The sequence below is a fragment of the Molossus molossus genome, unplaced genomic scaffold (assembly GCF_014108415.1).
Source record: "Molossus molossus isolate mMolMol1 unplaced genomic scaffold, mMolMol1.p scaffold_m16_p_19, whole genome shotgun sequence".
NCBI lineage: Eukaryota > Metazoa > Chordata > Mammalia > Chiroptera > Molossidae > Molossus > Molossus molossus.
The window spans coordinates 49929790-49954497 of NW_023425354.1; the positions used below are offsets into that span (position 1 = coordinate 49929790).

General features: G+C 41.1%; 1 protein-coding gene and 1 pseudogene across 2 annotated transcripts in view; one reads left to right on the forward strand and one right to left on the reverse strand.

Moving 5' to 3' along the window:
- The window catches only part of CFAP52 (cilia and flagella associated protein 52), a 50365-nt gene that overhangs the window by 6689 nt on the left and 18968 nt on the right, over positions 1-24708 (forward strand). Inside the window, exons 2-9 of one of the 2 annotated variants that reach the window (XM_036268814.1) lie at positions 165-364; positions 709-845; positions 6094-6222; positions 8984-9083; positions 9882-9998; positions 12299-12399; positions 14869-15039; positions 20678-20826. In XM_036268814.1, coding sequence (XP_036124707.1) covers positions 165-364; positions 709-845; positions 6094-6222; positions 8984-9083; positions 9882-9998; positions 12299-12399; positions 14869-15039; positions 20678-20826 — 1104 coding nt within the window. The remainder of the gene's footprint in view (positions 1-164; positions 365-708; positions 846-6093; positions 6223-8983; positions 9084-9881; positions 9999-12298; positions 12400-14868; positions 15040-20677; positions 20827-24708) is intronic. The other variant, XM_036268815.1, reaches the window with a different exon arrangement.
- On the reverse strand, positions 3745-4459 carry LOC118634352 (annotated as a pseudogene).

A 24708-nucleotide genomic window follows, 5' to 3' on the forward strand; every position in this document is an offset into this window, starting at 1 on the left:
GGCTGCCACCCGCATGACCAACCAGGGCTGGGGACAAACTGCAACTGAGGTACATGCCCTTAGCGGGAACCAAACCTGGGTCTCTCCGGACTGCAGGCCAACGCTCTAACCACTGAGCCAAACCGGCCAGGGCTTTCTTATTGTTTTTAATCTCTCTCTTTTAGGACACGTGCCCACTGGTCTGAAGTGCCATCCTGACCAGGAGCATCTGATTTACCCTCTGGGCTGCACAGTCCTCATTCAGGCGATAAATACTAACGAACAGAATTTCCTACACGGTCACGGCAACAACATCTCCTGTGTGACCGTCTCCAAGAGCGGAGCTTACATCGCCTCGGGACAAGTCACATTCATGGGCTTCAAGGTGAATGCACTGAAAGTAACTCACTGTGAATGGATTTAGAGGTGTCTGCCCAGAAAAACTGCTCCGCTTCAGGTCGCCCTGTGCTGATGTGCGTTTTTACCCTTCCTCTTCTTCCTCTGGGCTTCTCTTTGGACTCGCTTCATTCCTTCAGGCTGAGAGTGAAGGAATCCGCTGTTTTCACACCAGATGTTGCCGCCAGTGACTGCTAATGCTCAGGAACAAAGTCACTATTTAAAACCGTTTCCATTTTGTTGCTGTCATGTTTGTAGGACATGATGTACTTTCTCGAAAAGCGACATTACTCCTCAGGTTCTCTAAAGCCTGTTTGTGATCCTTTCTCCCAGGCAGATATCATTTTGTGGGATTATAAGAAGCGGGAGCTGATCGCTCGGCTGTCACTTCACAAGGGCAAAATTGAAGATCTGGCCTTTTCACCAAATGACTTGTACTTGGTATCACTAGGAGGCCCAGATGATGGAAGGTAACGAGCCAATCATATTTACTTACATCCCAGCAGGCATATTTCTAGACATGTCGAATACCCTCTTCCCCCTAAGGTCTCCTGCTGGCCTGTCTGTGTTTGCGTGTGTGCTGTGTGAAAGCCCAGGAGGGAAGTCCCATAGGACAGTGGTTCTCAGCCCTGGCTGGGCATTGAAATCCACCGGGGAGCTTTAGCAAATGACCAGTGCTTGGCTCCGCCTTTGGAGAGTCTGACTTGATTTGCCTGGGTTTTAATAGCTTCCCACCTGATTCTAATATGTGTCTAAATCCAAGAACCATTGCTGTAAACCAAAAAAAAAGAGATGACATCGTCATTGTCATCATCAGTGGCAGCATCAAAAGCAACAGCTCGTTTTGGGGAGCACTTACTACGTGACAGGTGTGTGCTGCACTTTAACAGCATTATCTCGTTTAAGCCTCGCAACAGCTCCATGAGGTGGCAGCCACTGCTACCAGGAGGAGCTAAACAAGGAGCTAAGCTACCAGCCGGTAAGTAGCCGAGCTGGGAGACAAACCATGGCAGTGTGACTCTAGGGATGGCGTTTTTAACGTGCCTCACCAAGACATGATCTTTGCCCTCAAGGAGCTCATAGTCAGGTTTAGTAGGCAGAGAATATATACAAATGAAATTGGAGGGGAAAGTATTTAAAATGATGTATTAGGAAGAACAACCAGTGCAGTCCGTATGCCTGTGTAAATAGTCTGCAGAAGAAACATAAATACACCTGAGGTTTGCGCAGGATTCAATACTTTGGTGCACTTTTACAGGCACGTTCCTGTTTGAGCTTCATGAGTTTGTCACAAATGAAATTTACATAGATGTGTATATATTTGGGTAGCAAGTCCACAGAATTTTTATGACATTTCCTCCCTTAATAGTTGTTCCTTTCCCAAGTTGAGTAGTCACACCTTCCCTGGGCCATTCCCATTGGATTGTTTTTGATAAGAAATGTACCTAGAAATCATCTACTAATATTCTTAGCTTAACTTTTTTTTAAGAATTTTTTTTTCTATATTGACTTTAGTGAGAAAGGAAGGGAGACAGAGAAAGAGAAACATCAATGGGAGGGAGTATCGATTGGCCGCCTCCTGTATGCCCCCCACTGGGGATTAGGCTCACAACCTGGGCATGTGCCCTGACTGGGAATCGAACCGGTGATCTGTCTCTTGGTGCATGGACTGATGCTCAACCATGGAGCCACACTGGCTGGGCTTCTTAGCTTAGCTTAAAGCAGTTGTTCTCAACCTTGGGTGCACATTGGAATCACCTGAGGAAATTTTTAAAGTACTGATGCCTAGGTGCCACCCCAGAGATTCCTGGAGCTTGGATTCCATCATCTTTCTGCCAGAAAGATGCCAAGGCTAGGCCTTGTGGGAGAAAAAAATGGCCCCTTTGCCAAGGTGAATCTGTAAAATTGTTCATCTCCTCTGTAATTTTAAGTTTGATTTTAGGCTATCTAAAATTCGCTTGCAGAAAATTGGGTTATGTTGAGAAAAACATTCTAAAGAAAGTTTCCTTTTAAAGAAAGGGAGGAAAATAAACCTTGCTGGACAAGAAAATGCAATATGCCCATCTCTGAATAGCCATGGCGGTGCAGAAGACAGGGTTCTGATAATTGGTTTTGGATAATCAGGGGTCAACCCTGAACCCATGGGAGGGTCCATTCTTCCCAAACCACCTGGCTTCTACACAGACAGGAGGAACAGAAGAGATGCTGGGAACTGTGATAGGCATTTGACAGTTTGGATGTGCATGTATTTATTTTTTACTTATTTATTTTTTTATCCTCACTCAAGGACATTCTTGCATTTATATTCAGATAGATCAGGAGGGAGAGATGGAGGGAGAGAGAGAGAAACATCAATTTGAGAGAGACACATTGACTGGTTGCCACCCACACGACCCTGTCCGGGGCCAGGGTCAAACTGCAATGGAGGTACGTGCCCTTGCGGGAACTAAACCCAGGTCTCTCTAGGCTGTGGGCTGATGCTCTAACCGCTGAGTCAAACCAGCCAGGGCTGGATGTGCATGTATTTAAACAAATATTCTGTAAACTATTTTTTAAAATTTTTTATTCTTTATTATTTTAGACAGAGAACGTAAGGGAGAGAGAGAGAAACATCGATGAGAGAGAACATCGAATGGCCGCTTCCTGCATACACCCCACTGGGGGTTTGGCCCATGACCAGGGCATGTGCCCTGACCAGGAATCAAACCGGTGACCTCTTGGTGCATGGGTCAATGCTCAACCACTGAGCCATACAGGCTGGGCATTTATGAACCTTTTTTGCATTAATGTTATCTAGCATGTATCAGTGTTGTAATGCAGCTTCTTTTTCATTCATTTTATAAGAAGGATATATTCTTTTTTTTTTAAATACAAATAAAAGTTTATTGTACAAAATGAAGGCCTTCACATTTCATAGTTCACTAGTAGGTGATTTTTAAAAACCCACACAAAAACTTTACTTTCACTTCCTCCCACCCCCAACTATTAAAATGGCCTGACTGCCCTGGCCGGTTTGGCTCAGCAGTTAGAGCGTGGGCCTGCGGTCCGGAGAGACCCGGGTTCGGTTCCCGCTAAGGGCACGTACCTTGGTTGCAGTTTGTCCCCGGCCCTGGTTGGTCGTGCGGGTGGCAGCCACTCGATGTGTCCCTTTCACGTCGATGTTTCTTTCTCTCTCTCTGTTCCTCTCTCTCCCTCCCACTCTACCTGAACAAAAAATGGAAAAATGTCCTCGGGTGAGGATAAAATATATATATATATATATATATATATATATATATATATATATATAAATAAAATGGCCTGACCAACTGTTATGAAAACAAACACTATAAATAACACCAAGTCCTTTAAAGACAACCATCCCAAATGTTATTTCTTGGCATAGGTGATCTTCATGGCAGGGGATGGTGTGATCTTAAATCCTTGTAGAGCATCCCTGGCAGCTCCAGCCTGTCCATCATTTTCAAATTCAACAAATGCAATGTCATGCCTCCCAGGTACCAAACGTACTTCCTTGAAACCAGGGAACTGATTAAACAGCATGGACAACATCATCTCATTAGTTTCTTCTGGTAAATTATTAAGGAATAAAATATAGTTTGGTGGGTAATCAGGGACCTGAGGATTTAGGGCTGCATTTCCTTGGATATTAGCTGAATTTGGTGCTCCCTGACCAGGCTTCTTATCAGCGGTCAGTGCTGTCTGTTCCACAGTTTCGGCTTTCTTCTTCTCTTTTTTCTTTTCTTTGTCAGCAAAGGTGCCACGCATTTTAGATATTATATCAGAATCTGTTTTTGCATACTGGATTCACATTGGTTTACCATAAAATGGAAATCCTTGTAACTGTCTCAAGGCATTTGTGGATGAGCCCAATTCTTTAAATACAACAAAGGCTTGCCCCCTCATCTTCATAGTCTTTAAAGCTACAATATCTACAACATGGCCAAACTGAGAGAAAACAGTGCATAGAGGGATCTCTTCAATTCTTCTTTTTTAATTTTGTCATTCATATTATCGATATAAATTGTATGATTTGGTCTGATATCCATCTTTTGGATTAAACTGTTCAAATAGCCTGAGCTCGGCGCGGTGTCCAAGAAGGATATATTCTATGTGTGTACATGTAGACTATGCCATGTTCTGTGCAAGGCCTGAATCGTATTCCATTGCACAGCCAACTCTCTATCTATATCAGTGCCTTTTATTTAGTTTTAAATTTTAAATTTGTTTTTGAAAAAAGAAAGCTATAGCTGTCCATGGTTTATAAAGAAAGCATGTTTTCCTACTATGCAGATGAATTCAAAATTCATATTCCCTCTGCTCTCCAGAGGCACTTGGATTCCTGTTTATAGCTCTGTTGAGATGTATTTCACATACCATAAAATTCGTCCACTTAAGGTATACAGTTGAGTGGTTTTTAGTGTAGTGGTTAGTTTAGTGAGTTTTGTTTTTGCTAGAATACTTCCCCAAGGAAATTTTTTAAATGATGTGTTGTGTAACTAGCACCGTAATCAACTTTAAAACATTGTCAACCCCCAAAAAGAAACCCCTAGCTCATTAGCTGTCACTCTCATACCGGCTCTACCACCCCCTCCCAGCCCCGGGCAACGAATCTACTTCTGTCTCTATAGATCTGCCTGTTCTGGATGTTTCAAATAAATGGAATCATACTGTGTGGCCTTTTGTGACTGATTTCTTTTATGAAGCTTAATGTTTTCAAGGTTCATCCATATTGTGGCCTGCATCAGTACTTCATTCTTTTTTATTGTCAAATAATATTCCATTGTATGGATATACCACTTTTTCTTTATCCTCATCAGTGGGTGAATTTTGGGGTCTTTTCCACTTTTAGGCTATTATTAATAATGCTGCTATAAACATTCATGTATAAGATTTTGTACGTACACGTTTTCATTTCTCTTGAAAATAAGGCATTTGGTTTTAAGAGTTTGTTGTTGTTGTTGTTGTTGTTGTTGATTTAGTTATCAGTATAACCTTTTAAGTGATATGTCTCTCAAGTTTTGCACTTTAGATGGTATCTATCAACTTCTTACTAAGGAAAACAATTTATGGCTCTTACACTATCTCCCGCCTCAACATTCTTGGAGATCTTGGTTATACTTCGATTTTAGATTACCTGTGATAACACAGTCAGCATGTAGAAAATTTGGGAAACATAAATAGGCATGTTTTTACATTAACAATGTTTGTAACATTTGTATTCTCTTTCTTTAATATTTTGATGTACTGAACAGAAGCTCCAGGGTGGATCCCAGCGGTCTCTGTTCGAAAGCCTTCCAAGTGATTCTGATACACCATCCAGTCTGAGAATACTGCCTTAGGCTGTCCTCTGTGTTGCTTTTTTTCTTCCAGAATACTTGCCAAAGGAAATTTTTTACATGGTATAAATGAGTGGTAAACTTCTATGCCTTGAATGTCTGAAAAGGTCTTTATTTTAGCATCAGACTTGATTGATGCACGCACTGGTTTTTAGCCTCATAATCATTTTCCTTCAAATCTTTTTTAAGTGTCACTCATTTGTCTTCTTATATCCCGTGCGATCAAGGCGAAGTCTGGGGGAGGGGATTTCAGTGTGATTTTTTTGTTCCTTTGTAAGTGACCTGGCTTCTTCTTTTTTTTCCAGAACTACTGAAAGAACTGTTTCTTATTTTGAGAGCCCGTCTTCCCCTGACATTTTTGTCCCTCTCATTTTGGCAGTGTGGTGGTGTGGAGCATAGCCAAGAAAGACGCCATCTGTGGCAGTCCTGCGGCGGGCCTCAATGTCGGCAACGCCACCACGGTGATCTTCTCCGGGTGCTTCGATGAGATGTTCGTTACTGCTGGGAAGTACGTGTCTGCAGCCAGGCTTGGCAGCCAGGGTTTGCAGAACTCATAAGCTTATGCAGGAAACATGGTCATTCCAATTTGGGAGAACATGATTTCCATCCGGAAAACCTATCTTAAAGTCTTAAGTATAGTTATTGGAAAATTCTGTGCTTCCCACTAAAAATATTCTGCTTATCTGCTCAATTCATTTTCAGTTCTGGTGGTTTATTTTTTGTTACTGATAGCATAGTACCTACAAGCTGTGCTCCCAGAGTGCTTTGCAGTTGTACCGACTCACTTACTGGTTGATGTTTGTTACCACCTGTTCTTTTTTATACATCCTCACCAAGGATATTTTTCCATTTATCTTCAGATAGTGTGGGGGAGAGAGTGAGAGAGAGAGAAACATTGGTGTGAGAGAGACACACCGACTGGTTGCCTCCAGCACAACCCCAACCAGGACCCAGGATCGAACTGCAACCAAGGTGTATGCCCTTGATCGGAATCAAACCCGTGACTCTTTGGTCCACGGGCCGATGCTCCAAATGCTGACCCAAACTGGCCAGGGCCCATCTGCTCTTGATTTAGGTCCCATGAAATGCTAGTTTGAGAATAAACTGTTCCAGGAAGTTCCAAGTGTTTGATTATGTGCCACAGGGGATCATTTCCAGTGGGGACCACGCTAAGGGTCTGCACAGAGGCCAGCATCTGCTTATCAGCACAGATTAACTTAGATTCACCAATCAGGGCTCTGTTTGGACTTTGAAGTGAAGATTAAACCTATATAAAAGCATCCTATTCATGTCCTATATCAGTTCAAAGGTCAAACATCTGTGAATGTTGGGGTGAAGTGAATGTTGGCTGGAACTATCCTTGTCGGCCCACCTGTGGTTTCCCGTCTATGAGAGCCACACATCGTCGGTGGTTTTTCCAGCCAGAATCAAGCATTTGTGCCGCTATACATCTGTACGGTTTCCTGTCCCCAGCTGGTGACAGGCAGCCTGCATTTGTTCCGTGGATAATGACGAGGAAGGGTTTATCCAGAGGCCTGGACACCAACTGGCTGGTATGAAAGCCAGCCCCTACGGAGCGAACCTGATCAGGACAGTGCTCTGATCCTGAAGCAGCCAAGCGCACCTGCCGCCTTCAGGGGCGCTGCTGACCGCGAAGCTCTGGGGGCCCTGTCAGGTTGGCAGGTGCTGAAGGAAGCCTTTGTGCCTCGGGGTCTCTGCTCCTCGGCAGTGGCTTCAGCTGCAGACATCAACCGATTCTGGCATCTGAGGACAACATTTCTCCAGCAAGACAAACTTGAATTGAAGCCCAAACAAATTCTTTAGGACAATCTCTAATCTAAGTCTGCTTTAATTTTTTTTTTTTTTTTTTAAATCCTCACCCACATCCAAGGATATTTTTCCTTTTATCTTCAGATAGAGTGGCAGGGACGGGGAGAGAGAGAGAGAGAGAAAGAGAGAGAGAAACATCAATGTGAAAGAGGCACATCGACTGGTTGCCTCCCGCACAACCCCGACCAGGGCAGGGGACAAACCGCAACCAAGATATGTGCTCTTGATGGGAATCAAACCCGAGACTCTTTGGTCTGCAGGCCGACGCTCTAACCGCTGAGCCAAACTGGCCATGGCTAGGTCTGCTTTAATTTTATGTGACATTGAAAATGAAACAAAGCACTTTTTTTTTTTTTTAAAGGTTTTTATTGATTGATTTTAGAGAGGAAGGGAGAGAGAGATAGAAACGATGAGAAAACATCGATTGCTTGCCTCCTGCATGCCCTTCACTGGGGATTTGGCCCACAATCTAGGCATATTTCCTGAACGTGAATTGAACCGGCAACCTCTTGGTGCACGGGTCGATGCTCAACCACTGAGCCACACCAGCTGGGCATAGACAAAGCACTCTTAAGTAAGACTTCCAGTATGGCACCCATATGCTCTGTTCTCTATGATGGTCCCCATGTCAGGTGTCCCATCATACAGTCCCCATGAGCTATCCTGCAAATTCCAGTATTCTAGCATCCAAATGACAATTACCAAGAAGGCCATGGAAAAGCTAAATTTTTTTTTCAGTTTAGAAAGTACATTCAGAACACTTATTGAAAACTTAACTCTGTGCATCACTCTGGGGGCTCAAGAGAAAGAAAAACTGGATGTGATCAATACACGTGTCATCTTTTCTGTCTTAGGAGACTAGCTCAAGTCTTTGTAATGTTGATCATGGTACTTTTATACAATCACTAATTCAGATTAACACAGCATCCACCAATGAAATATCACCTGTTTGCCAGATCTGGTGTTAGGTGCTGATTTTGTTTAGTCTCATTTCTCCTTCCTTGAAGACAGGATTCCCCGTAAGGAAGTCCTTCCCTTTAAAAAAAAAAAAACTGCCTCACAATCAGTACCTTGTAAGAAAGATGCCTAATGAACGCTGGTTTGCTCTTCATTTGTTTCCTTGTTTATTCACGTGTCTTTCTATTTCCACTCTCGTGGACAGAGTGTGCGCTTCCAAGTGAGAGAACCGGGTGTGAATCCTTGCTGTGGTGTATGCAGGCTCTGCCTTTTCTCATTTGGAGATTTGGGGGATCATAACCCTCCCCTGCAGGGTGGTCGTGAAGATCAAATGGCAGATCTTCGGCAGAGCACCAGGCTATCACCAACCTTCGGATCTATCTAGGTCTCTTCCCTTCAGCTTCAAGACATACGGCAGACAGAGAAGACATGAAGTGGTTGTTGAATGGGCACCCATTTGATTGTGAATTTCTCTTCCACAGTGGGACAATTCGAGTATGGGAACTGGATCTCCCAAATAGAAAAATCAGGCCAACTGAGTGCCAAACAGGACAGATGAAAAGGATAGTCATGAGTATTACAGTAAGTATTACTTTATGTGTTATTTTAAGTAACTATTATATTAGTACAAGTTCCTATTAATAGCACTGACCAAGGTGTGTGTGTGCGCATGTGCCTTGGGCTTGGGGTGGGGAGGTGAGGTCTGGGCATATGAGATTGATTGAGGAGGCACAGTCTCACTTCTGGGGATCCCTTCAGAAGCAGGGAGAGCCACACACAGCTCTGGGTAGGTCTTTCACTGGGACCTGGGCTGCCACAGGGTGGGAAGCCAGAAGGCACATCCCTATGCCACTTATGTTATTTCTGCCCAGGAAATAAAGTTCCTAACAATGAGACTCATTACTGGAATGCAGTCTTTTCGTATGGAGGAATTATTTCTGTGTTGTCAGTATGGATTCATACATGTGGGCATGTGACTCCATTCTCCATTGACTTGTTCCTCTTGTCTACTGCACAGTCATTTTATGATATAGACTTTGGAAAGTATGAGGTAAAGCAAATGCCTGTTCTCTTTGGAGGAGTACAGCCTCATCCGAGGATCCCTTTGGAGGAGTCTCAGGAGTTGGAGCCAGCGGGGTGTGCATGCCAACCAACATCAGACACACACAGACTGCAAGTGAAGTGCACAGTCTGAATGCAATAATATTTCCTCCAGTTCTGAGCTTCGCCTCGAGCTTTTCTTACCCACCACTGGGTCTGAGGAAATAGGAGTAGGTGTTCCTGATGTTTCAGAGAAAGCTCATCCCATCCCTGACCAGGGTTCATGGGCATCACTGGGGAATCCCAGGTCTTCAGGTTTCTTGTTTCTCTGACCCCCAGATGGCCAATGATGACAATTTTTTCTACCTTGGCACCACAACTGGAGATATTCTAAAAATGAACCCTAAGACTAAACTGCTGGCAGACACTGGGCCTACAAAGGACAAATTCAGTCTGGTAAGTAGATACCTCCAAAGTCTGCTCTGCTTTGCTGTTTTCTAGTTATTTCTTCCCTTTGGTACCAATACAGACTAGTTAAGAAAGAGTCTGTGGAAAAAAGAAATGAATAACCTGAGATGTACCTAAGGCCACACCTACATTTGCAAGGTGCATGACTAGTTCTCTAGGCCCTCGTCTCTGGTTTGCATTCAGGACAAAGGTATTCCTAGGTATCTGCAATTAGAGAATCAGCCACACCCTTTCCACATCTTCAAAGCGCGGGGCTTGTGGTTTGTGATTTATAAACACATTGGTCCCAGCATTTGGGCTGCCTATTGCCATATGCAAGAATTATACATCTATAATTCTTTAAAAAAATTTTTTTTTGTTCAGACAGAGTGGGAGGGAGAGAGAGAGAGAAACATCGACGTGAAAGGGACACATTAGGTGGCTGCCACCCACACGACCAACCAGGGCCGGGGACAAACTGCAACCGAGATACGTGCCCTTAGCGGGAACCGAACCCTGGTCTCTCTGGACTGCAGGCCAACGCTTTAACCGCTGAGTCAAACTGGCCAGGGCCATCTATAATTCTTTAAAATCTAATAACTAGAGCCTGACCGGTATGGCTCAGTGGTTGAGTGTCGACCCATGCACCAAGAGGTTGCCAGTTTGATTCCCGGTCAGGGCACATGCCCAGGTTGTGGGCCCAATCCCCAGTAGGGGGCATGCAGGAGGCGGCCAATCGATGTTCTCTCTCTCCCTCTCCCTTCCTCCCTCTCTAAAAATTAATAAAGAAAAAAAAATATTTAAAAAAGGAAAAATAAATAAATAAAATCTAATAACTAGATCAAAGATTTCAGCCTTGCCCAGCATTATAAGTCATGAGAAAACCTAGAAATTGTCAATTGTTTATATTTACAGAATTTCTAACAATTCTGGTTAACAGTCCAGTGAGAGACTTTGCTATTTAACCAAAATAAAAAGTCTGAAATCAAGGGATAATTTTACAGAGTGAATGCTGCTATTCCCAGCGCCCCAGATGGTTACACGGGCTGTTTCTACTCAATCTGAAAGCTGTGCACCTGCCTCTGTCATGTCTGACAGTGGAACAGACGTAGACACCTTCCAGCAGGTATTCCCAAGACACTTTAAACTACTGCACTGTGTTCCTAGGAACATGTCAGAATTTTATTTTATTTTTTAATCCTCACCCGAGGATATGTTTTCATTGATTTTTAGAGAGAGAGGAAGGAGAGAAAGAGAAACATTGATTGGTTACCTCCTTCATGCTCCCCAACCATGGATGGAACCCACAAGCCTTTTGGTATATGGGACAACGCTCCAACCAACTGAGCCACCCGGCCAGGGCCATGTCAGAGTTTTCATACTCACATAATCATTTGATATTCAAGCTTTTAAGGCGGTGCCTAAAAATGGAAGAAAGCTCTAAGTAGAGATGAATTTAGAAATAATCCTACAGGAGATTGCCCTATGAAGCAGACAGCACTAAAATGAAGAAGATGCTGATGATGATGACAATAACATGAACCTTAAAAACAGTACATGCTCGATAAATGTTTGTGTGTCCGACGTGGAGCAAAGCACTTCCCTTGCATGATCTCATTTGATCCTTCCCTCAGTCTGATGAGATGGGTACCCTTTTTATCCATGCGTTACAGAGGAGGAAATTGAGGCACAGACCATTTACGGTCCCGTGGCTAGCAAGTAGTAGAACTGAGACGTAAACCTAGGCAGACAAGCTCCAGAACCTGTGCGCTTGAGCGATATCATCTACGGTTTCAAAAAGTTTATTTAGAAATTACATGTATGTCACTTTGAGGCTCTGTTGAATTCTTTATCCCTTACTCCCTTAAGTCCCTGAACAAATGCTAAAAATAGTTATGAGGGCCATCTCTTCATCGGCCCGGCATTCACCTTACTGTGCTGATGTGACACTTTTGGAGTTAGGGATTGGGGGAAGCATAATTCTGGTTCGTGTTCTTTTTTTTTTAATCCTCCCCCGAGGACATTTTTTTTTTTTTCTATTTTTTGATCAGATAGAGTGGGAGGGAGAGAGAGAGAGAGAGAGAAACATCAACGTGAAAGGGACACATCAAGGAACTGCCACACCCGCACGACCAACCAGGGCTGGGGACAAACTGCAACCGAGGTACATGCCCTTAGTGGGAACCGAACCGGGTCTCTCTGGACCACAGGCCGACGCTCTAACCGCTGAGCCAAACTGGCCAGGGCCAGACACTGATTCTTAATGAGGAAACCAGCTGGCCTTTTCCCTAATGCTTTTCTCCCCCTAGGGAGTGTCAGCTATCAAGTGCCTGAAGATGGGGGGGTTGTTGGTGGGCTCTGGTGCCGGATTGCTGGTCTTCTGTAAAAGCCCCAGCTACAAACCCATCAAGTAAGTTCCAGGCCCTACAGGGTTGGGATGGGGAAAGACCCACCAGAGGGAGGTTTGCTTAAAGCCGACAACTAAGTGATAGTGGCAAAGTGATATTTATTTGGTTAAAGAATTTCATCTTACAGTTAAAATGAGTAGATGGTGGTTTGTTTGCCAATGAAAAGATAATGGCTTATGTTGAATCAAACCAAAGTAGTCCACTATTACCCAGGCAAATATTTCTCTTCTAATAAATATGTGTTTTTATTGAGCCATGACCGAGGAAAGAGGCTATTGCAAACATACTCAACACATTTCAAACTTTCAAAATTGATTTATTCAATGAAATGTATTATGCAAGGGGTACCTATTATATAACTATTAACTACTATGTTAATAGTTCATGCATTTGAATACAGATTTTAATACAAATAGCCAACATTTACCAGCTGTTTCTGTGTACCAGATACTATACTATATACTTTTCATATTAAAATAAAGTGAAAAAAAGAACACATTATACATTGTTATTAACAAGTATTTGTTGAGTACCTCTTCCATCCAAACGAATGTGCTAGATGCTATTAAAAAAAAAAAAAAAGGTATGGTCTTTGCCAGGCCAGAACTTATAATCCGATTTGGGGATAGGGGTGTGTGTGTGTGTAATATAAGATAATATATAAGCACCTCATGGTCCAAATAAAGTAAGGTACTTCATAGATTTTATAAAGAAGACCAGAGAAGACAGTGACCTTGTTGGGATGGTGATGTCAAAGGAACAGAAGCGGAACTTGAATTTAGCTTCAGTAAAAGCCAGATCGCCCCAGACATGCTCCACATGGCCTCTGTTAGCTCCCAGGGAGTCAGGGGTAGTTCCATATGCATTTAGGAACTAGCATCAGTTGTCTTCTTTGGAACAAATATATACTGAGAATATGTACCAGGTGCTATTGTGGGTACTTGGAACATATCAATGAACAAAGTAAACAAAGAAGATGACAAAATCCCTGTCCACATGGAGCTTACATTCTAGCAAGAGGAAAAAGACAAATACTAAACAAGTAAAGTACCTAGTATTGAAGGGTGATGAGAACACTGGACACAAATAGAGTAGGATGTAGAGTTGGGGGGATTTGGGTTTAAAGGGAGGCAGGGACAGGTTGCAATTTTAAATCCAGTGCTTAGGATAGGTCTTATGGAGACTATATTTGGACCAGCGATATGTTTTTATGATGGGGAAAAAGTAAGGGAGGGGGGGCAACTTAAGAACCATGTTGGGTAGATTCTGGATACATGAAATGAGTATAGAAAATTTACTCCCTAATTTTTTAACCCCTTGTTTTCAATGCTCAAATGTTCCCATTGTAATGAAGATAATTAGACTCAAAACAATCATTCCAGGGTTTGTGCTATAAGTGTCTCCAAAATAACCCTGTGTGAAGCATGGGTTCAAACTAGATGCAGTGATTTCTGCATCCTTGGGTTTGAAAAAGCTGCTCACGCAGGATGTCATGGGGACTAGAAGTCTGATAAAACAGACCACTGGCCTTGGCCCTGTAGCCCTGGGCTTATCTTTTAGGGCACCCAGATGCCAATATTTAGCCAATATTTCTTGGCCGCCCCTGTGGGCTCCTATACATTACCTCTATTGTCTAATCTCCACTGCAAGCCAGATTATTCTGTGATTGAGTAAACCGAGGCCCAGGGATTTCTGGCAACTTGTCCAGAGTCACAGAGCTCTAGTAGCGAAGGAGCTGGAATATGACTTGGGTCTACACTTTCTTCATTCACTGTTCTATGTCCCATCAGCACATGAGTCTGCAGAATTCCACATCTCCTGTGCTGGTTCCTTGCACAAGAACCCCCACTGAATTCTTACTGTCAAAACTCAATTAGTTGCAAAGAAGGTTGGGTTTCTAGGGCCTCATTTATTTATGTATTCTTTTTTGGTTTAAAGTTCATACTCATTATATATTTAGGGAGCAGAGGGATTTGGAAAGTAGAAGAAGATCAAATAATGCCTGAACATTCTGATGAAGATAGCCACAATCAACATTTTATTTCTTGTTGCCTGTGCTATTTATATAATTTTAGAATAATTATACTTATTTTGTATATAAAATTTTGTATTCTGATTTTTTACTTAATGCAAACAGCATAAACATTTTAAAAATTACTATATAATCTTTCAAAATATTTGTGAATATATATATATATATATATATATATATATATATAATCTTTTAAACATGATGTTCATGGCTAGGCATGACTATGTCTCACTGATGAAGATTTCCTCTTGTAACCTGTGCTTGCCCCTCCCTTTGCTGACCGTGGGTACCCAATATTGCACCTTCTGCCTTTCTAACTGTGTCACCTCCTTGAGTCATTTCTCAGGTCATGTGCCTGATTTGTGTCCTCTGTAATGCTTCAGATGGTAATAAATAACTGTTAAGTGAATCTACTTGACCTTTTTGCTTCTCCTTAAAGGAAAATCCAGTTACAAGGCGGTATCACTTCTATCACGCTTCGAGGGGAAGGACACCAGTTTTTTGTAGGAACAGAAGAATCACACATTTATCGTGTCAACTTCACAGATTTCAAAGAGACTCTCATTGGGACTTGCCACTTTGAAGCTGTACAGGACATTGTCTTTCCATTGTAAGTAGAAGAGGAAAATATTTTCACCCCTAAAAACAGTAAGAATGAGGAGATTTGGTGCAGTGTGCAAGGAAATTTAATTTTATTTATACATTTAAATAGCGATTATCATAATAAATCATAATAGATTATGGGGTTTTTTCTCCTTAAATTTTTCTATTGTGCCCTGGCCGATTTGGCTCAGCAGTTAGAGCATCGGCCTGCTGACCAAAGAGTTGAGGGTTCAATTCCCAGTGAAGGGCTTGTACCTGGATGGCAGGTTTGTCCCCATTCTGGTCGGGGTCAAGTGGGAAGCAACCAATTGATGTTTATCTCTCGGTCCCTTCCACTCTATTTAAAAAATTAATGGAAAAATATCCTCAGTTGATGATTAACAAAACAAAAAAAATTTTTTTTTATTGTAGTGAATTATTTTAATAGATTTTTCTATTGCCTTCACCATGCAACTACATTAGGTTTTACAATTCAAATTTGGACTTCTTTAGAATGTTAGCTTTTGTATTAAACCCATCATGAAAAGGGTGAAGAGGCTGGCAAAGCCTTTCAACATTTCCCCAATGCTGTCTGGAAAAAGCTTAGCAGTGCATTTTTCCAGACTTCTTTTAAGTCACTTGTTTTGTACCTCTCGAGTCCCCCAGATTTGGCAGACTTAATGCTGTGAGCGTAAGGGGTCTTCTGGATGTAGTCGCTGTGCTTCGTGGTAAACCCCACACAAATCAAGTGAAACAAAGAACCATCGGCAGGTCTGAGGTCAGAGAGAGCTTCCGCCATTGTTCGCACGATTTGATTTTGAAACACATTTTATCTTTGGTGAGATTCACTCCTTGAAGCTGGTCAGACAGTGTTTGCTCTGAACTTTCTCAGTATTTAGCTTGAATTTACAAACTTCCAAATATTGTTCCACAGGTAGCAAGACTCGGTTTGAAAACTCGATCCTAAAGATCATGACGTGTGTTTTGGTTTCCTGAGTCGTCGTGACTGGGTTTTCCCAAATATTTTTAACAGTGGAAATGGCTGGTGCTTCCCATAAGGCAAATCTTCTTAGAAAACTGAGCGGTCATTTTCTTTGTCTCACTTTCCCCTCTTTATCTAAAAAGTTTCTGTAAAATTATTTGGTCTAGGTGCCTTATAGAAGAGTAGATTTTTAACTATTTTTAAATTCTCATATAGTTATTAACCTATTCAGGTTTTATAACTCTTCTTTTTCATACCTTTTTTTTTAATCCTCACCCAAGGATATTTTTTGTTCAGATAGAGTGGGAGGGAGAGAGAGAGAGAGAAACATCAACGCGAAAGGGACACTTCGAGTGGCTGCCACCCACACGACCAACCAGGGCCGGGGACAAACTGCAACTGAGGCACATGCCCTTAGCGGAAACCAAACCCAGGTCTCTCTGGATCGCAGGCCGATGCTCCAACCGCTGAGCCAAACTGGCCAGGCTTTTTTCTTTTTTTTTTTGAAATATAATTTATGTACCATAAAGTTCACACATTTAGAGTGTAATTCTGAGTATAACTTACATATGGAAAGTATATAAATTATAAGTAACCTCCTCCATGAAATCTCCCACCTATATGACTACCACCCAAGTCAAGCAATAGAACATTTCCAATACCCCAAAACACCCCTCTCAATTCTACCCTCACAGTTTTCCTTAAAGATAATCTCTACTTGGACTTCTAGTCCCATAGATTAATTTTATCTGCTTTTGAAATGAAATGATTCAGTCTGTACTTTAGAAGTCATTTTTTTTTTTCCCCTCTGGAAGCTTTTTTTTTTTTTAATCCTCACCCCAGGATATATTTTCATTTATCTTCAGACAGAGTAGGAGGAAGAGGGTGTAGGGGAGAGAGAGAGAGAAACATCGATGTGAGAGAGAGACATCAATTGGTTGCCTCCTGCACAACCCCGACCTGGGCCAGGACCAAACCACAACCGAAGTACATGCCCTTTACTGGAATCAGACCCGAGACTCTTTGGTTTGCAGCCTGACACTCTAACCACTGAGCCAAACCGACCAGGGCAATGGAAGCTTTTAATGTTGTTAATGTCATACAGATCTTATCCTTACTGATTTTTCGTCTGCTTATTTTATCAGTTACTGAGAAAAGTGTGTTAAATTCTCAAGCAACGAATGTAGATTTCTTACTGTAGTTCTTGCTTTTTTATCCAGTCTAGTAATCTCTTCTTATTTGAAATATTTAGTCCATTTACATTTAATGTAATTTTTTTAAAAATATTTTTTTTATTGATTTTTGGAGAGAGAGGGAGAGAGAGAGAGAGAAACATGGACATGAGAGCAAAACATCTATCGACTGTCTCTTGCACACCCTACCAGGGATCAAGTGCTGACCTGGAATTGAACCAGAAAGCTTTCCATGCACAGGACGATGCCCAACCAACTGAGCCACACCAGCCAGGGCACATTTAATGTAATTTTTGATGTGATTGTGTTAAACCTTTCATTTTGTTATTTGTTTTCTTTTGTTTCATCTATTCTTTGCTCTTCTTTTACTTCTTTCTGTCCACCATTAATTAATTTTTTTATTTTTATTTTTTTTTATCATCCTCACCCGAGGACATTTTTCCATTCTTTGTTCAGGTAGAGTGTAAGGGAGAGAGAGGAACAGAGAGAGAGAGAAACATTGATGTGAAAAGGACACATCGAGTGGTCGCCACCCGCACAACCAACCAGGGCCGGGGACAAACTGCAACCGAGGTATGTGCCCTTAGCGGGAACCGAACCCAGGTCTCTCCGGACTGCAGGCCGATGCTCTAACCGCTGAGCCATACCGGCCAGGGCTGTCCACCATTAATTTAAATAATCTATTGTTAGAATTCTATTTTAATTGCTTTATTGACTTTCTATCTATATATCTTTGCATTAATTTTTTGGTAGTAGCTCTGAGGATGGCAATATATATCTTTTTTTTTTTTTTAATCCTCACCCAAGGACATTTTTGCATTTATCTTCAGATAGAGCAGGAGGGAGAGAGGGGGAAAGAGAGGGGGGCATCGATGTGAGAGAGACACATCAAGTGGTTGCCACCCACACGACCCAACCAGGGCCAGGGACAAACTGCAACCAAGGTACGTGCCCTTAGCGGGAACTGAACCTGGGACTCTCTGGTTCACAGGCCAACACTCTAACCGCTGAGCCAAACCAGTCAGGGCAATATATATCTTTAATATATCAGTCTGCTTATGGTTAATATTAAATTACTTAAAATAAAATATAAGAACTTTGTAATATTTTATTTCCCTTAAACTCATTTTTATTCTTAGTGCTATTATTTTCATGTATACCTATTTATATTATAAACCCATCAATATAATATTATAATTTTTGCTTTAAACAGCCGTAAACCTTTTTTAAAATTTTAGCTTTTGAGCATTACTGATGCTCTACATTCTTTCTTAAATATCTAACTTGCCATGTGGTGTAATTCCCTTTTAGTCTACAGAACTTTGTTTAGCATTTTATAAAATTATAGGTCTCTGATGAAGAATTCCCTCAGCTTTGTTTCTTCACAGATTTTATCTAGCTGATTTCTGTTTATCCTCAATGTTTCTGGCTTATTTGATGATAATCTTTCTTGCCTTCCTGTTATTGTAAGAAAAAAAATGTATATGTCTCTACATCTCTATTTCTGTCATCTCTAAGATTATATTTGTTTCATGGGATTTTAGATGGGATGGAGAACACATATGGTCCTAGTGTACCATCTTAATCCATTCGGTTTGGTTCTTTCTGGAACTTAGCCTTTCAGACCCTAAATGAAGGACACTCTACGACTTGAATGACTTATTTTGGACTAGACTTGACTCCTGAGGAAGTGGACGGTTCATCAAGGGCAGGGAGAGTTTGAGAAGTTCTCTAGGTGCATTCATTCTGACATGTGATTTTCATGAGGGGCCTTTTCCCAAAGGGGAAGCTTGTGCACTGAAGGCAGTATCCAATATAAAACTCCTCTTATTTTAAATAAATATGATTATTCTAAGGTTAGCTTTTGATCTCTGTTAATTAGGACTGTTTAGCAAGGAGCTCCATCTTATCTGTTGTTCTGTTTAGCACTTACTAGTTATTTCTAAGTAACTAGTCTACCACAATAATTTTACCTCTGAGCCCCAAAGCTAAGTATGTGGAAAAGATCCACTTATTTTTCAATCCATTGAAAAGTGAGTAGATCTTAGAGTAAGTGAGAGGGACTCTCTTTTCATGAATGTGTTTATGATGAAATGTAAAACATTTTTGAGAAGTACTTAAATCTAAAAGTTAGCCCTGCCAGAGTGGCTCAGTTGGTTGAGTGTCGAACTGTGCACTGAAAGATTGCTGGTTTGATTCCCGGTCAGGGCACATGCTTGGGTTGCAGGTTGGGTCACTGGTCAGGGCATGTGCAGAAGGCAACTGATTGATGTTTCTCTCTCACATCAATGCCCCCCCCCCCAAAAAACAATATGAATATATTTTTTATTTTTTATTTTTTTTATCCTCATCCGAGGACATTTTTCCATTTTTTGTACAGACAGAGTGGGAGGGAGAGAGAGGAAGAGAGAGAGGGAAACATCGATGTGAAAGGGACACATCGAGTGGCTGCCACCCGCACGACCAACCAGGGCCGGGGACAAACTGCAACCGAGGTACATGCCCTTAGCGGGAACCGAACCCGGGTCTCTCCGGACCGCAGGTGGACGCTCTAACCGCTGAGCCAAACCGGCCAGGGCATGAATATATTTTAAAAATAAAATAATAAAATAAAATTTAGCCTAGTCTCTACAGAGACTGTAGCTAGAAATTCATACTGGTAACACAGATGGTCTTTATTGTATGACTCCTTTTTCATATCCAAAGTGGAATAATCTGTAATTTTTTTTGACATATTGGCATTTTCCATTCTATTTACACATTGTCCTTTACAAAAACTGGACAGACCTATTACTCTAGGATTCTCCTCCTTGTCCATAATCTTATATTTTCTCATAACTAAGCAAATAAGTGTTTTAGGCAATTTGAAAACATGAATTCTAGCACCCTTTTCATTTTCTTCTTTGAAATTTTAATGATTATCTACTTTATAGGAAAGGTTTTGCTTAGCCTCTTTTAGTATAAATATTTCATGATGTATTTTATTTCAAGAGATGTTACTTACTATCCTCTAGTCTAAATATATATATATTTTTTTCTTTATTGATTTTAGAGAGAAAGAGTAAGGGAGAGGGAGAGAGAGAGAAACATTGATGAGAGAGAACATTGATTGGCTGCTTCCTGCATGCCCCCCACTGGAAATTGGGCCCACAACCTGGGCATGTGCCCTGATGGGGAATTGCACTGGCAGTCTCTTGGTGCATGGGTCAACGCTCAACCACTGAGCCATACTGGCCGGGCAACATTTTCTTTTTGAGCAACTTTGTCCCAATGCTTCCTCAAGGGAAAGGACTACAAAAGATTGTTCACAAATGATTTGTGAGCATCAGATACCATTTTACATAAAAAATCTGTAAGACTTGAGATACTTGGTGCCTAAAAGGCATCCTTTCCTTTATCTTATGAGACACATTTTAGTGTCAAACGTGCATCTAAGAAACACTGCATCTTTTATGGCTGCATCTCATATTCTCTTGGTGGATTCTTTTCAGTGGCACTGCTGAGCTATTTGCCACCTGTGCCAAGAAGGACATCAGAGTGTGGCACACGCTGTCCAACAGGGAGCTGCTGCGGATCACTGTACCCAACATGACGTGCCATTGCATTGAGTTCATGAGAGATGGCAAGAGCATCATTTCAGGTAAGGTCGACATTCCAAGATTGGGCTTCCGGATCTGGCGGTGGCGTTGGATCTTGTCCATATACACTAGTCTGTACATGTGGATAACCTGGAACAGCCTCCCACTGTCCACCCACCCCTCCTTGCTTCCAATCTAGCCTCTCTTTGGAGTTCCCTTTTAGCTGGGAGAATTTCTGAGATAGGGAGAACTAAATTTCTCTTCTCCCAAATTGCTACACATAGCATATGGCTTTCTTTCTAGCAGAGAAATTTAGCAATTCAATTACAAAATGGATTTGAGCCCTCAGTGAGTACAAGGCACTGTGTTAGAACCCCTTTTGTTGTTCAAGGGATAAAACCCTGACTAAATTATATCTCAAAGGAAATTTACTTTTAATCTGATTGATTATTTTATGTCAAAATATTTTAATATAAATTATAGATGTCATAATATTCCACCTATAAATACTTCAGTATGCATCTCTAAAAATAATATTTTTCTATAAAATAATTTCTTAATATCTTCTTATGTTCTATCCATGTAAAAGTTTCCTCAGTTGTCCAAAAGGAGATTCACTGGTTCCCATCAATGAAAAGTCAAGTGAATCTTTTTGTGTAGCTATTAAAATAGTGATATCAGAGACCCATCTCATCCCTCTTCTCTGGGCTCTGTTACCTCCATGTGGGCCTCTCCTTTAGACATGTTCTTTCTCCACATAGAGGCCACAGGAGTTCTTGGCTTATATTTCACTGGAGCTAACAAACATTCAGGTCATCATCACCTCCTCTTTCTCTGATACCCCACATGCATTAGCCTCTAATAATCCCCCCTTCAGAGTACACCTAAGATTCCATCACCTCTCATCATTTTCACCCTTGTCTCAGTCACCGTCATCTCTTCTAGATTACTCTCGTAGCTTCCTCCCAGGTCTGCCTACTTCTGCCCCTGCTCACCACCCTTCTTTCTCAGACTTTTAGCACAGAAGCCAGAAATCTCTTTTTAATGTTAAAGTATGACCATGCCATTTCTAGGGTTAAAATGTATTTTACTTTTATAGAATAAAGGACAAAGTCCCTGCAAATTGCCTAAAAGGCCCTACATGACCTTCTCACCTCCCTAACCTCTACTTCTGCCTCTGCCTCTTCCCAGTCACCCCCACTAGCCATACTTGCTTCTTCACTATTCTTTTTTTCTTCTTTATTGATTTTTTTCTTTATTAATTTGTTTTTGTTACAGATGTTTCCCATTTTTTCCCCATTGACACCCTCCTCTCCTCCCCACCCCCATCCCTAGCTTTGTTGTCTATGTTCATTGGTCATGCATACATGCATGTAAGTTCTGTGGTTTATCTTTTCCTTCCCCAACCCCCCCCCCCCCCCCCCGAGGCTTGTCAATTTCTACCCCACCTCTACTCTCTGGGTTAATTTTATTCATTAGTTTGTTTAGTTCATTATATTCCACAAAAAAGTGAGATCATGTGATATTTGCCATTCTCTGCTTGGCTTGTTTTGCTTAGCATAATACTCTCCAGGTCCTTTCCTGCCATCTCAAAGGATAAGAGATCTTTCTTACAGCTGCATAGTATTCCATTGGGTACATATACCACAGCGTTTTTATCCACTCATCTGCTGATGGACACTTGGGTTGTTTCCAGATCTTAGCTATTGTAAACAGTGCTGCTATGAACACAGGGGTACATATATTATTTCTGACTGGTGTTTCAGGTTCCTTAGGGTATATTCCTAGAAGTGGGATCACTGGGTCAAATAGCAGTTCAATTTTTAACTTTTTGAGGTAACGCCATAGTGTTTTCCACTGTGGCTGCACCAGTTTACATTCACACCAGCAGTGTACTCGAGTCCCCTTTTCTCCACACCCTCTCCAACACTTGCTGTTTGATGATTTATTGATAGCAGCCATTCTGACAGTTGTGAGGTGATACCTCATAGTTGTTTTCATTTGCATCTCTCTGATGATTAGTGATGTTGAGCATTTCTTCATATGTCTCTTGGCCATTTGTATGTCCTTTTTGGAGAGGTGTCTATTTAGGTCCTCTGCCCATTTTTTAATTGGGTTTTTTGTCTTCCTTTTGTAGAGTTGTATGAGCAATCTACTTCGGAAATTAACCCCTTATCTGATGCATCATTGGCGATTATGGTCTCCCATAGAGTGGGTTGCCTTTCCATTTTGATGGTTGTTTCTTTTGCTGTGCAGAAGCTATTTAGTTTGATGTAGTCCCATGTGTTTATTTTTTCCTTTGTTTCTCTTGCCTTAGGTGTTGTATCAGTGAAAATTCTGCTGCGTATGATGTCTGAGATTTTGTTGCCTGCATTTTCTTCTAGAATTTTTATGGATTCACAAGTTACATTTAAGTCTTTTATCCATATTGAGTTTATTCTCATGTATGGTATAAGTTGGTGTTCTAGCTTCATTTTTTTTTTTTTTTTTTTTTGGCAAGTAGCTGTCCAATTTTCCCAACACCATTTATTGAAGAGACTGTCTTGACTTCACTGTATGCTCTTGCCACTTTGTCAAATATTAATTGAGCATATTGTCTCGGGTAAATTTCTGGGTTCTCTATTCTGTTCCATTGATCCATCTGCCTGTTCTGTGCCAGTACCAGGCTGTTTTGATTACAGTGGCTTTGTACTATAACCTGAAATCTGGTAATGTGATCCCTCCTACTTTGTTCTTCTTTTTCAAGATTGCTGTGGCTATTCAGGGTCTTTTTTGGTTCCATATAAACTTTTGGAGTGTTTGTTCTAGTTCTGTGAAGTATGTCGTTGGTATTTTGATGGGGATTGCATTGAATCTATAGATTGCTTTGGGTAGTATGGACATTTTAATGATATTAATTCTTCCAATCCATGAATAAGGTATATGCTTCCACTTTTTATATCTTCCTCAATTTCTTTTTTCAATGACCTGTAGTTTTATGTGAAGAGGTCCTTTACTTTTTGGTTAAGTTTATTCCTAGGTATCTTAATTTTTTTGCCACGTAAATGGGATTGTTTTTTTAGTTTCTCTTTCTGTGATTTCATCATTGGTATATAAGAATGCCATTGATTTCTTGATGTTAATTTTGTATCCTGCTACTTTGCCAAGTTCATTTATTAAGTCTAGTAGAGTTTTGATGGAGTGTTTAGGGTTTTCTATGTACAAATGTCATCTGCAAATAATGACAGTTTCACTTCCTCCTTTTCAATTTGGATCCCCTTTACTTTTTCTTCATGTCTAGTTGCTGTGGCTAAGACTTCCAGTACTATGTTAATTAAGAGTGGTGGATAATAAAAGTGGGCATCCCTGTCTTGTTCCCATTCTTAAAGGGAATGCTTTTAGTTTTTGCCCATTGAGTAAGATGTTGGCTATAGGTTTTTCATATATGGTCTTTATTATGTTGAGATATGATCCCTCTATTCCCACATTGCTGAATGTTTTTATCAGAAACGGGTGCTGGATTTTGTCAAATGCTTTTTCAGCGTCTATTGATATGATCATAGGGTTTTTATCATTTCTTTTGTTTATGTGGTGTATCACATTTATTGGTTTGCGAAAATTGTATCACCTTGCATGCCTGGGATGAAACCCACTTGGTCAGGATGACTAATTTTTTTGATGTATTGCTGGATCTGATTTGCTAATATTTTGTTAAGGATTTTGGGATCTGTGTTCATCAGGGATATTAGCCTGTAGTTTTCTTTCTGTGTAGTGTCTTTTTCTGGTTTTGGAATTAGGATTATGCTGGCCTCATAAAATGAGTTTGGAAGTGTTCCGCCTTCTTGGATTTTTTGGAATAGTTTGAGGAGAATGGGTATTAGATCTTCTTTGAATGTTCGGTAAAACTCCCCCATGAAGTCATCTAGGCCTGGGCTTTTGTTTGCTGGGAGTTTCTTGATTACATC